Source organism: Macrobrachium nipponense, chromosome 13 (assembly GCF_015104395.2).
Source record: "Macrobrachium nipponense isolate FS-2020 chromosome 13, ASM1510439v2, whole genome shotgun sequence".
NCBI lineage: Eukaryota > Metazoa > Arthropoda > Malacostraca > Decapoda > Palaemonidae > Macrobrachium > Macrobrachium nipponense.
The window spans coordinates 34,248,259-34,261,797 of record NC_087206.1 but is presented as its reverse complement, the minus strand read 5'-3'; the positions used below and the strand labels follow the sequence as shown (position 1 = coordinate 34,261,797).

General features: G+C 42.8%; 1 protein-coding gene across 4 annotated transcripts in view; it reads right to left on the bottom strand.

Annotated features, from left to right (window-relative positions):
* The window catches only part of LOC135225732 (uncharacterized), a 391,490-nt gene that overhangs the window by 172,937 nt on the left and 205,014 nt on the right, over positions 1-13,539 (bottom strand). For 2 of the 4 annotated variants that reach the window (XM_064265117.1, XM_064265116.1), the window contains exon 11: positions 5,369-5,431. The exons of the other annotated variants lie outside the window; for them this stretch is intronic. In XM_064265117.1, the coding sequence (XP_064121187.1) occupies positions 5,369-5,431 (63 nt within the window). The remainder of the gene's footprint in view (positions 1-5,368; positions 5,432-13,539) is intronic. 4 annotated transcript variants of the gene reach the window in all.

The window sequence follows — 13,539 nt, the reverse complement described above, 5'->3', positions numbered from 1 at the left end:
AAAGATAGTAAATTTTGTTTTAATGAGGAATTTTTTGTATAAAAGTTTGGCAAGGCTATGGGTTATACCTCATCTCCTGTCCTTAGCAATATTTACATGGAATTTTTTTAGACAAAAGTCTTATCAAGAAATTTGCCCTTAAAAAGTTATAAGGTTTGGGTATGTGGATGATATTTTCTGCATTTGGCCAACTCACGAAAATCTCCAGGAATTCCTCATTAATCTCAATAATTTAGTCCCTTCTATAAAATTTACTGTAGAGGAAGAAAGAAATAGTAATTTGAATTTTCTTGATGTAACTGTCCATAGAAATGATAGATATTTCACCTTTTCAGTCTATCAAAAATCAACTAACATTGACTCTTTTGTTCATTACTACTCCAATCACCATCAAAATGTTAAATTCTGTTTTTTCTGGGATGTTCCTAAGGGCTTTACGTGTCTGTAGCCCACAGTTTATTGATGCTGAAATTAAAACTATTTATGATATTGCTTTGAAACTTAAATACCGAAGGACTTTTGTAGATGTGGCATGGAAAAGAGCTAGCAGCGGGGGAAGAGGGAGAGGAAGACAGCACTGGTTTCTTATGCGATCTCTTCACAGGAGGCAGGGACGAAGCAACGCATTTCCTTCCAAAACCTCCCAACCAACAGGGCAGCCAACTTATCATCCAAAACAGAGTCCAACCTCTTAAACACTGCCTTCATATTGCCTCAGACTGATCTGCAAGAGAAGGCTCCGATGACATGGAAGGGAGATGTACCAAACTGGGTGGCAGAGATGATGTCACGACCAAAGTGGGCAGTGCAAAGGAGACGATAAAAGTGACATCAAAAGTGGTGATGACGTCACATAACATCATCAATGGGGCTGACGCCAAAGCTTCCCTCCAACTTGAAGAAGCGCCAACAGTCACTGGCGGAGCAATACAAGAAAGCTGGCCTTGGCAACCCACGAAGACGAGGCCAGGAGGAGAGGGGTAGCTTGCCTCCATAAAGTGTGGAAGCATCTCCTCCAAGGACAGGGTACCCCCTAGCCTGAGCGTCTTCCAAATCGCCACCATCTTGGACACCTCCGTCTCTGGAACAAATGAGAATGATGAAAAAGCCTCCCCCTTCCGGGAAATCAAATAAACTCCCGAAGAAGAAGGGGCGACATTGCAAAAATCAGCCTGGTGGCCTCCCGTTACTTCCTGCGACGAATCAATGGAAGAAAAGGAAGGAGACACAGGAACAACATCTACTATGGGGGTTGCATACTGCAGGAGACAAAGCATCGGGAAGAGGTGAAAAACCTTCCCAAGAAGGAAGAGTCAAAACCCTCCGATGCTCTCTCTAGCTATAAAACAACTTCCACTGCTCTTTAGGCCATGCCCGGCATTCCGTGCAAGGATTCGTTATCATACAAAAATTAGAACGGCACCTGCTACATGTGATATGGGGATCGGTCGCCACCAAAGCCAAAAAACGAGAGCACAGAAAACCTGGAATTTTGGGGCACAAATGTTGACAAAGCCGAGAAGGAGCAGAAGAAGCCATAATACCAGCAAACACACACACACACTAAACACAAGCGAAATGGGCAATGAACCGGGTAAAGGCCAAGAGAGGTTAACCATTACACTCGCCCAGGCAGTTAAGAAAAGACCGACGTGTTGGCGTAGGTGAATGGTCTTTGACCATTCTTCACCCAATCTATGCATGCGTTGCCAGATATCACAAGATTCCTTGCTTTCATCTGTTTTTCAACCGGATCCAGCTAGGCGCTAGAAATTACCATATTGTTAAGATCTCAGGTTTGTAGCTACGAAAAATACAAATTGTCTTAGAAAATGTGTCATTTTATTTAACTAAGGCCAAACTTGAATTTAATAAGCATAACATTCTAAAATTACCCTATGATGAAAGGTTTTCAGAAATTCCTGAAATTTTGAAGCTTTTTAACATAAATGTTGTTTTCAGTATAATATTAACGTCAAGAGTTTAGTAATAAAAAATTCTTCTAAAGATCTTCCTGGCTGCATATATGAAATTCCTTGAAAAAAGTGTGATAAAGTCTATTACAGACAAACCGGTAAATCTCTTTCACTACAACTCAAACTGTGAGAACTGGACAAATATCGAGCGCATTATTCATACATATGAGAGATTTAGATCATCCTATTAACCGGAGTTAAACAAGAGCCTTAAACCCATGTAATGAAACAGTTAAAATGAATATCATTGATTATTGTTTCATCAAGTCAAATAATGGAAATCTTCTAAATTTAAGTCTTGGTTCATTTAAACTCGATGCCTTCATAATAAAAAAAAGGTTGTAAATAAATATAAGGAACAAAATTAATATATTCAGTTTTTACATGTTATGGATACATTGTAGTTTCTGTTAGGGTTAAATCTATGTTAAGTTTGTGACTGTGTGGTATCCGATAATATATAAAATTCTTGCCGAAACAAAGATAAACATACGCAAAAGCAAGCGAATGTCAGAGGTGAAACTCGAACGTGTACAGTACAAGAGGTTTCTCCTCGCACTGAAAGGTGGTTGGTAGCTGACTTCCCTTCTGTGACTCATGGAATTGCTCACAATTTCTTTGACAATAATTATCAAAATTTATGATAACAGAAGAAATATTGCATTTTCTTGTACGGATTAATGTTTTTGGCTTATTAAGTTACGTTTACTAATTACCTTTAACTATGAAAGTAAGAGGAATTTTGACAAAATATTTCGTATACGTATTCTCCATTGCCATTCGAAGCTCCATGAATTTTTTCATGACTACATTTTTCGCCCTATACCCCCATATATAAGGGTTCCAGCCGGCCCCCTTAACAGTGGCACCATTAACCTCTTCCCTCCCAGGATGTACTGTACTATGTCACTTGACAGCCAGCAAGAAATCCCAGAACGTAGTGTAATACGTCCCTCCACTTTCTCTTTTGTACAGAGAGCTGGTGTGTTGGGAGTGTGTATACGAAGACTTCTCGTTGCTGGGATATGCTCCCTCATCCTTTGTCAAATGTAAGCTCCACACAATACCCAATCAGAGCAAAGGAGTAAGGCATCTCGTGACATTTCAGTGATGTAATCGAGACATCACCATAGTCCACCAATGGGAGCTCAGTACCATATTTCAATCTTTCCTATCTTTTCCCATTCTTTATCAACTCCAGCAGACATGTCGACTCACATATAGACGATAATGCGACTGAAGAATTCATTTGATTAGCGTTGCGGTTGCTTCTTTATCAATTTCTGCTTGCCTTTTTTAGTCATGGGTAACTCTGGAGATTCCTCAGATGAGATATATGTACCAGGGGAATCTGATGATGAAAGTGAGACATCAGATAGTGTGCAATCAGTGAGTGATAACGAATTATTTGACGATATTGAGCCAGTCACAGAAGAAGGTTGGAGGATGTTGTCCGACATCTTTGATGATTCTCGGCCAGATCCTGTTCCTTCCCTCAGCAATCTCAGTCACGGGGTGGATGTTTATTTGTCTCAGGATGGTTTTCCTTCACCTGATGTGACATTTGAGTATTTTATGGATCAAGAAATGATGGATACTTTGTGTTCTTCGATAAATGAAAGGGCAGATAAGTACAAAGAAGATTTTCCTGAAAGCTCTTCACAGACTGATATGGAAACCAGTAAAGACGTGTGAACTGCATGTTTTCTTTTTCATTACTCATACTAATGGGAGTGGATAAAAAACCTGACATGCATATGCACTGGTCACATGATCCTTTGACTGGAGGACCATCTGTGTTCTGTAAGGGAGTTATGAGTAGAAATAGGTCTTTTTTCCATCCTAAAATTTTTTTCAGATTTTCATCCACTGTACAAGTGACATGAGACCCATGCACAAGGATTGAACCATTTTTATCTTTACTGAAACAGCGTTCACAATCTCTCATGCAACCATCAAGAAACATTGCTATTGATGAATCTCTTGTATTAAGAAAAGGACGTCTTGGCTTTAGACAGTTCATCAAAATCAAGAGAGCCCATTTTGGAATAAAAGTATTTGTACTTTGTCCAACAGGAGAAGGGTGGGACAGATATTCTTTGAACTTTGCAGTGTATTATGGAAAAAGTAATTTCAAGATCCAAGACCCTGCGGCTTCTCATCTCAGTGTATAAAAAAATATCGTGTACCTCATGGAAGATTTGTTAGATCTAGGGTCCCATTTGCTGACGAGAGAAACAATGCTGACAGGAGTAGTTTGGACAGGAAGAGGACCCCCAAAACACATTATGAATGCAAAGTTGGAGAAGCATCAATCAGTTTTTGCAAGAAAAGGCAACATTCGTTGAAAAATTTCAAGATAAAAGAGAGGTTACTGTTTTGACAACAAAGTATAAAGCAGACATGTTCAAGAAAACAAAGACATACTTTGGGCAATAGACCACATTTTTCAATAAACATCTTCATATCAACCACTACAATAGTAAAATGGGAAGCGTTGATATGCCAGATCAACTTCTTGAGCCTTATGCTTTTGACAGGAAAAAGTCTTGCATGGTTAAAAAGATTTGGAATTCATTTTATATTTCGTGCTCTTTTGAACTCATTAATTTTTGTTTTAAATTAGTGCTAGTACCGTCGTCCCTTTCTGACTTTTATTACTGATGTATTCAGAGGTTGGCTAAATAAACACTCTGATGGTGCTGCAAAACTTATGAAGATGAGAGAAAAGATGAAGTCTAAAAGCCTCTACAGTGCTGAAGAAGTTATCCATGCCTGGGTTTTTCATGAGAAGAGCAAGCAAAAGCGCTGCAGGATATGCATGAAGAATTTAGGCAAGAGGAAGGACACAGTATATTATTGTCCAGAATGCCCCAGAGAGCCAGGTTTATGCTCATTAGACCACTTCAAAGAGTGGCATTCAATGCAGTCACCAGAAGATCCAAAACCAGGACCAAGTGGCACTTACTCAAAGAAGAGGAAAAGCAATTAGGTGAGTTAAAAATTATATTTATTTTCTTTTTCCTATCAATTTCTCCATCCCTGGAAAAGGGCTCCGAGCAATACTGGGTAACCAAAAGCGATGGCACTTGAGTACCGCAATGGTCCATGGGAAAGCTCATGTATCTTTATCTAAATAAATAAATAAATAAATATATATGTATATATGTATTATGCATGTATATGTATAGGAGCATATACATAAACACAGTAACACATATACTACATAAAGTATATAATAGACAACAACATTTATAAATCATGGATATATAAGTACATACATGCAATGCATGCATACTTATACAAATACATGCACAGATATATATATATAGACAACTTTCATATATAAATCATAATCAATAAGGAAACATAAATAATAAAGAAAAGCATACCCTGATTGTGATACTTGATTTCGGGTTTATCTGGTACAGCATACTCTCAAGCGGTTGCACAATCTGGGTGGGAAGGGGTTAACCAGTTATTGGCGCCATAAGTGCCATAAGTTGCAGTTTTTGCTTATTGGCAATATATAATATATAATATATAATCTTATATATAATATATACACACATATAAATAGTATATATATATATATATATATATATATATATATATATATATCTATAATATATATAATATATGTATATATATATATATATATATATATATAATATATATATATATATATATGTGTGTGTATATATATATGTGTGTATATATATATATATATCTATATATATATAGATATATAGATATATATATATATATACATATATATGTGTCGTGTGTATATATATATATATAATATATATATATATATATGTGTGTGTGTGTGTGTGTGTGTGTGTGTGTGTGTGTGTGTATATATATATATATATATATATATATATATATATATATATATATATATATAATATATATATTTCTGGGCTCAGCTCGTGTCGCTGCGCGAAATATCCTTTAATCTATTATTTCTAGGGTAAATGTACTAACACATACCAGAGAATAAATAAAATAAAGAAAAAGGTCAGTATACTGACTCGTCACCCTCCAAGAGGGTGTCGGTATGACACTAGGCGAAGTGAGACCACTACCACGAGCCAAATACCAATAGAAATCTCCCACAACAAAAAACCCTCCATGAGGGGAGCCGACCCACAGAGTGAGCAGCTCGTACTACTACTACTCCATCCCATGCTGCCGACTGCTGCGCCTCTGGTGGCCATCCTTCAAGTTAGCGCACACGAGTCGGTTGTGATTTTTTCTGCTCTCTGTGTTTTTTGTGCCCTTTCGTTGGATTTATCTATAATGGAGCGTGCAGCTATTGCAGCAGCTAAGTTAAGTACTCAGTAATTATGGTTAGTTGATTCTTTTCGGCCCTCAGTCAGTATTTGCCGTTTTTTAGGTATAAATACGTACTTGGGGTCGGAAGCATGGCAGCATGGTTCTGCCGCGTGGTTGGGTTTTTCGTTCTCGGTTCTCCCATACCTAAAGACATCCCCATATCATATGGTACTCTCTATTTTAATTATCCGTTTTGTTAGGCTAGGGTACTGTCTACTTCAGGTTTGTTGCCATGCATGCATGTTTTTCTTTTACCTTTATGTAGGCTTCTTCATTTCCAGGACCTAGTCCCGGCTCTTAGTATCGGCCTCTGACTAGCTTTGGAGTGGTAGAACTTCCGTTCCTTCGGGTTGTTAGTCGTACACTCCTGGCTTTTTTTCTGCCTACATTTATTATTGTTTTCTTTTCTTTTAATTTTCTTTTTATTCTATGGTATTTTGTTATGGATAGGTTAGTTTAGGGGCGTTCTGGCTTAGCCTACGGCCCATTGGCTTCATCGCGCCTATGCTACCGCTCATCCCAGTTTCGGTGGCTTCCTATAGCATCTCTCCTTTGATCATGTCCGGTTTTGGCCAGGGGGTGGGTCCCTCCATGCTACCGCTTTTCAGTTCAGGTTGGCTTTTTCCCGATGAGCCATCTCTCTGATCAGTTTTGGTTGGTCCTAGGCTTAGTTTTGTCTTATGTTAGTCTTACAGTCTCGTGGTCACTACGCGATCACGAGACAGCCAGACGCCTGCCCAGTCCCCTTCCCCCCTCCTCTCGCTCTTCCATTGAGTCGGGGGAGGGTGGGTCGGTCTGTCCTCGCTCGCTCCACATACCCGAGCATGCCTCCCTCTCCCCCCCCTCAGGCGGAGGGGCCAGAGAGACGGGACAGACCCAGACTGGACGCGATCTCTCCGGCTCATCGGTCCGGCCCGGTGGTAACGTGGTGGAGGGTACTGGCCTTTCCCCCCATCCGTTGCTTCCTGGTCGCTCCGGTTCGCTCGGCCACCTGTATGTCTCCTCGCTCTTCCCGACCTTACTTGGACTCCTTTCCTGATCGGAGTCCTAGCATCCAGCGGGAAGTTGTTAGTCCATCCAGTAGAATGGACCGGAACATACAGTAGGTCCCTACTAACCTTACCGTACCGCTGAGTTACTACACTCCGCCACGCACTGGACTCGTTCCGGTTCGTTTGAGTTTTAGGTTTAAGTGTTATTAGATTAACTATAAGTTTATCTTAAGTACCTTAAACCTTCCCCCCCCCCTTTTTACATGTCTTACCGGAAACCTCCGGGATTATAGCCTATTCAGGCAATGCAGGGGGGGGTTATGCCCAAATTTTTTCCGAGCTCCGGCATGCAACGGAGTTCTTCTGTCCTTTAGCCTGTAAGTGTTATTCTTTAAGATACTCATGTGTCTTCCCACTTACAGGCCACCAACTGTGAGCATCCGGGATGCGCCGCCACACTTCAGGACCCATGTGGACACGAAGTTTGCCGGTCCCATGCTCCATGCGCGACTCTGCACGGGGACATCCAGGTCTGGTACCATGAGACGTGTACCATATGTTACGATCTGGTGAGCCAGCTGTTAGAAGGGGTGAGTATTCCATCTCCGGTAGCTGCTCCGCTTCTGTTTTAGTGCTTAAGTTTTCATCATCCATTTTAACTTAAGGCATCTAAGTTTAAGTTATATTTTAAGTTTAGTTTTAAGTGATTCTTAAATCTAATCTTCGCCCTCTCTTCCAGGCGCCGGCAGTGAAAGATACCGCGCTGGCAACCCTGCGGGCCTGGGTCGGTGGTTTTGGGAAAAACGCCGCCAAGGGTATGCCCTACATCTTGGAGAGCGGTTGGCGCTGTTAATCTTCCCCGGAGGCAAGGCGACAGGATACGTCGACCCACAGTAGGCGGCCCTACTATCGCCTTTCATCCAACAACAGCTGGCTGCCCTCATTAACCGACCAAGACCAGGATATCTCCACGGACGTCGCGACTTTAGATATTAATGTGGAACCTATGGTAGGTGTAGACGACCTGTTGGTCGAGGTAGGTATGGTGGACACCCAAGGGTCACCCTTGGGTGTGACTGTTTCTTCTACTCCTGCAACCTCTCCATCCTTCCAAGGCTTTACAGGCGATGAATTATATACTCCTCCTGACGCTTCGGTTAGACCTAAGGTCAAGGGTCAAGCAGTGAAATCCTTGACTAAGACGTCGTCGTCTTCTAAGAAGTCGACTTCGGCGTCTTCCTCCTCACGTAAGTCTCCGGCTGGCAATCCCGGAGCAGACAGGTCTAAAGCTTCTGGCTCCGGCTCTAAGTCCTCGAGGAGTAAATCCTCTAGAGAGAGATCTCGCACCCCGGCAGAGTCACCAGTTCCGCTACCCTTAGTTCCGGTTCAGAGCTTCCCCTCCACCTCCGCAGCAGCTCCGGCCTTGGACTCCAATGCTGGTCTGTTGCAACAGGTGGGCGACCTGGTTGGGTCCTTAAAGAGTAGCATGGAACAGATGATCTCTCGTCTGTCGGATAGGATTACTTCCCAGGACTCCATTATAGCCGGACTGAAAGAAGCCCCTCTAGCCTCTCCTTCACTTTCCAATACGAGTGGAAATCAGCTTCCTCCGTATGACTCACTACCTCCGTTCTCAATGAACAATCCATGGAGAGTAGCGTCATACGCCCCCTTCCAAGACCGGTCTCATTCTCCATACCGGAATTCGGAACTCGAAGGATAGAGGACTTCGAGTTCTTTCACGGAAGACCTCCAGCCTCGTTCATAGGCTCGCAAGGCTTACAGCTTCAGCATGGTTCGGGATGATAGGGTACCAAAGGAGACAGTCCTCTATTCACGAGACCAGGCTCAGAGAGAATGGCTCAGATGTTTAGAGGACATGGATTGTTCTAATACCAGGATACAACCTTTCAAGAGTCCCTTTACCATTTTCACAATGGAGGAGAGTACCCCGCTCCCGTTCCTGACAAAGATCGCTAGGTCTACCATCCCAGCGGCCCAGAAGGGGGAACCCATGCCTCAATTAAAGGAAGCAGATCCCACATCTCCTCCTTGCTCCCCTCAGCCGGAGAATTGTGGGAGGGGACTTGCCAAACACCTTCTCAGCTGGCAAACTCAAACCGGACTGTGCTATGGAGCAGTTTGGTGAAAAGCTACCAGGCTCCCAGATAGCCTTATTCAGGCTGAATTTGACGCGAAATCGCGATTAGCCAGATCGATTAAACTCTATGGCTATGTCCGAGGTAGCAACCATAGCTTATGGCTCAGAACCGCTTTTTAAGCTCATGACCGAAGCCCTGACTCAAACGGTACAGTCGGATATGTTTGAGTTTGCCACTGCTAGAACGAAGTTGTAGGAAGCATGTCCTGCAAGAGGCAACCATTCGACATGAGCCGAATAGGTTACTCTGTCTAACATCTGGGGAGCAGATCTCTTCCAGAAGCTATGGTGAAGGAAGTACAATCAGAGGATACGAGGCTAAACCAGAGCCTTAAGGACCGTTTGGGGCCTTACGGCTAAGAGGAGACAAGACTTAACACCTAAAGGTAAGGGACAGAGGAAACCTAGGCGTTTCCATCCTTACCAGAAAAAGCAGCCACGCTTTCCTCAGCAAGTTCCAACGGTTGCCCTTAGTGCAAACTGCCCAACCTTCCACCTCTAAGGCTCAATCAAACAGCCAATTTATGTGATATCCCCTCAGCCTCAGCCCTCCACCTCTTACGCCATCTCCCCAGCTTACAATCAAGCCTTCGAGAGTCAAGCTTCGCAGAAGTATGACCGCTCGGGTAAGGGAGGCAGAGGTAAGCGTTCCTTTCATGGGAGAGGATCGGGAGGCCCCTTTAACAGGGGAAAGCACTTCAGAGGAGGCCGAGGCGGTTACCAGAACCAATGAAGAACTTCAGGTAGGAGGGAGGCTGTTTCACTTTCGCCACCGGTGGAACTTCAGCGAATGGGCTCAGAGCATAGTGTCAAAAGGCCTGGGTTGGAGCTGGTTGACGAACCCACCTCCATCCAGACCTTTCCGTCAACTTCCTTCCAAGGAATTGACAGAGTACGCAGACGACCTCCTTCAGAAAGGAGCTATAGCGAGAGTCAAGAGATTAAAATTTCAAGGTCGCTTGTTCAGCGTGCCAAAGAAAGGCTCACAAAAAAGAAGGGTAATCTTAGACTTGTCCCGCTTAAACTTAGCCATCCGCTGCAACAAGTTCAAGATGCTCACGATCTCACAGGTGCGGACCTTACTTCCCCGTGGGGCCGTCACCACCTCTATCGATCTTACAGACGCCTACTATCATATCCCTATTGCAAGACACTTCCGTCCATATCTGGGTTTCAAGATAGGAGACCAGACATTCTCCTTCAAGGTAGTCCCTTCGGACTCAAGTGGCACCCAGGGTGTTCACGAAAACATAGCGGAAGTGGTAGTACAACAACTGAGATCGCAAGGGATTATGGTAGTAGCGTATCTCGACGATTGGTTGATCTGGGCTTCAACAGTCGAGGAATGCAACAGAGCTACACTGAAAGTGATTCAGTTTCCTGGAATTATCTAGGCTTCAAGATAAACAGGACCAAGTCAAGACTCACTCCAGAGTCAGACTTTCAGTGGGCTGGGCATTCAGTGTCAATGGATCTTATCCTCCCATACTCTGTCGATTCCATCAACCAAAAGGAAAGATATAGCGAAGTCAGTCAAGCAATTTCTAAGTCCACAAAACTGGCGTCAAGGAGAGCTCAGGAGAGGATCCTGGGTTCTCTCCAGTTTGCATCAGTGACGAACGTCTTAATGAAAGCCAAACTGAAAGACCTAACCAGAATCTGGCGCTCACGAGCAAATGTCAGGTCCAGGGACAAAACTATCCTCAGTCCCTCTGATTCTAAAGAATCGACTTCGCCGTGGGCGAAAGTCAAGAATTTGTCAGTGTCAGTACCCCTTCAGTTCCCTCCACCAGGGATTACCATCCACACAGACGCGTCCTTAAGCGGTTGGGGAGGGTATTCCCCCGTCCAAAAGGTTCAAGGAACTTGGTCACCTCAGTTCAGTCAGTTCCATATAAACGTACTGGAGGCAATGGCAGTGTTCTTGACTCTAAAAAGGTTGCGCCCACCAAAGTACTCCCACATAAAGCTAGTTCTGGACAGCGCAGTGGTAGTACATTGTATAAACAGAGGAGGCTCCAAGTCACGTCATCTAAATCATGTGATGGTAGCCATCTTCTCCCTGGCAGACAAGTTCAGTTGGCATCTCTCCTCCACTCACATAGCTGGAGTGAGAAACGTCATAGCAGACGCATTATCCCGATCAGTACCCCTAGAGTCGGAATGGTCACTGGACAACAGTTCGTTCCAATGGATCCTTCAAAGAGTCCCAGGGCTACAGGTGGATCTCTTCGCGTCCCAAGCGAATCACAAACTCCCCTGTTATGTAGCCCCCAACCTGGACCCTCTGGCTTATGCCACGGACGCCCTGGCTCTAGACTGGAACAACTGGAAGAAGATTTATGTCTTCCCCCAGTGAATCTCCTTATGAAAGTTTTAAACAAACTCAGGACGTTCAATAGGGTCAAGTGGCTCTAGTAGCCCCAGATTGGCCGAAGAGCAATTGGTATCCCCTAATTCTGGAGCTGGGGCCTTTCGTCCTCTTCGGATCCCCAATCCCAGGCTCTAACCCAGTCAGTACAAACGAAGACTGTGTTCGCTTCCTCAGGGATTCTCAAAACCCTAACTTTATGGATTTCATGAAGTGCGGCAAAAAAGAGATGCGAATATTGACCCTCAGAATATTCTCTTCCTGGAATCCGATAAAAGGGATTCAACTTTGAGACAGTATGATGCTGCTGTCAAAAAGTTAGCAATCTTCCTGAGAGAATCTGATATTAGAATCATGACAGTTAATTCAGCTATATCCTTTTTCAGATCCTTATTTGAAAAAGGTTTAGCAGCTAGCACGATTACGACAAACAAGTCAGCCTTGAAAAAGATATTTCAATTTGGGTTCAACATAGACTTGACGGATTCCTACTTCTCGTCTATTCCTAAGGCATGTGCTAGACTTAAGACCTTCTGTAAGGCCTACGTCAGTTTCTATGGTTCTTAAACGATGTTCTAAAACTGGCTTCAGAAACCGATAATGACACATGCTCGTTTATAATGCTCTTAAGGAAAACACTGTTTTTATTAAGCTTAGCTTCAGGAGCAAGAATTTCAGAACTGTCGGCTTTGTCCAGAGATCCAGGATCATATTCAATTCCTTCCCACAGGGGAGGTTACTACTTTCTCCGGAACGTAGCTTTTTAACAAAGAATGAAACCCTTTGATGAGGTGGGAACCTTGGAAGGTACTACCCCTTCCACCACAAGACGTATCTCTTTGCCCAGTTACAACTTTACGAGCCTTTCTGTCCAGGACCTCCTCATCCTCATCGGGTCCCCTCCTTTAAAGAGGGAAAAAGGTGGAACATTTATCCATTAAAGTCATTCAGGCAACAAATCCTGTACTTTATTAAGCAAGCCAATCCTGACTCTTTCCCGAAAGTACATGATGTCAGGGCAGTAGCCACCTCAATTAATATTTCCAACACATGAACTTCGATGAGTGAAAAAGTATACCGGATGGAAATCGACGACAGTGTTCAAACGCCATTACCTTAAGTCCTTGGAAGCTCTGAAATTTTCGGCAGTAGCAGCGGGAAACATAGTTTCCCTGATTCTAGTTAAATTGTAGTAGAAGATTCAGTCCTCCTTTCTACCTGCTTCACCCAACAGTTCGTCTATTCCTACCGTGTTCATTTACATTCACCTGGTGTCTGAGCTGCTTATGTGTTTTGTAGTTGTGTGCCCTCTATTTTTTTGACTAGGGACACTCACAGATGATTATGGATTTTGATCTCATGGATGTTACCCCCTTATTTTTATGCTAGGGGATACATCTCATTTATAATGGTTATGGATTTTGTATATTAAGTCATATGCATTCCTTATATATTATCCTTGTTGCTTAATTTGTTCATTTGATTATTTTAATTGCTATTATATTTGATACATGCCTTTACACAGATACCATTTTGTTACATGTAAGCCAATTTACCTCTGTACATATGTAATTACCTATGCTAATAACATGTTTTAGAATTCCTGGTAATTTAAAAAAGCATCTTTCTTTTTGTATCACTGTGTATTTGTATCTTTTTAGCAATTATATTCTTTTTTATATTTTCTTTATTTTT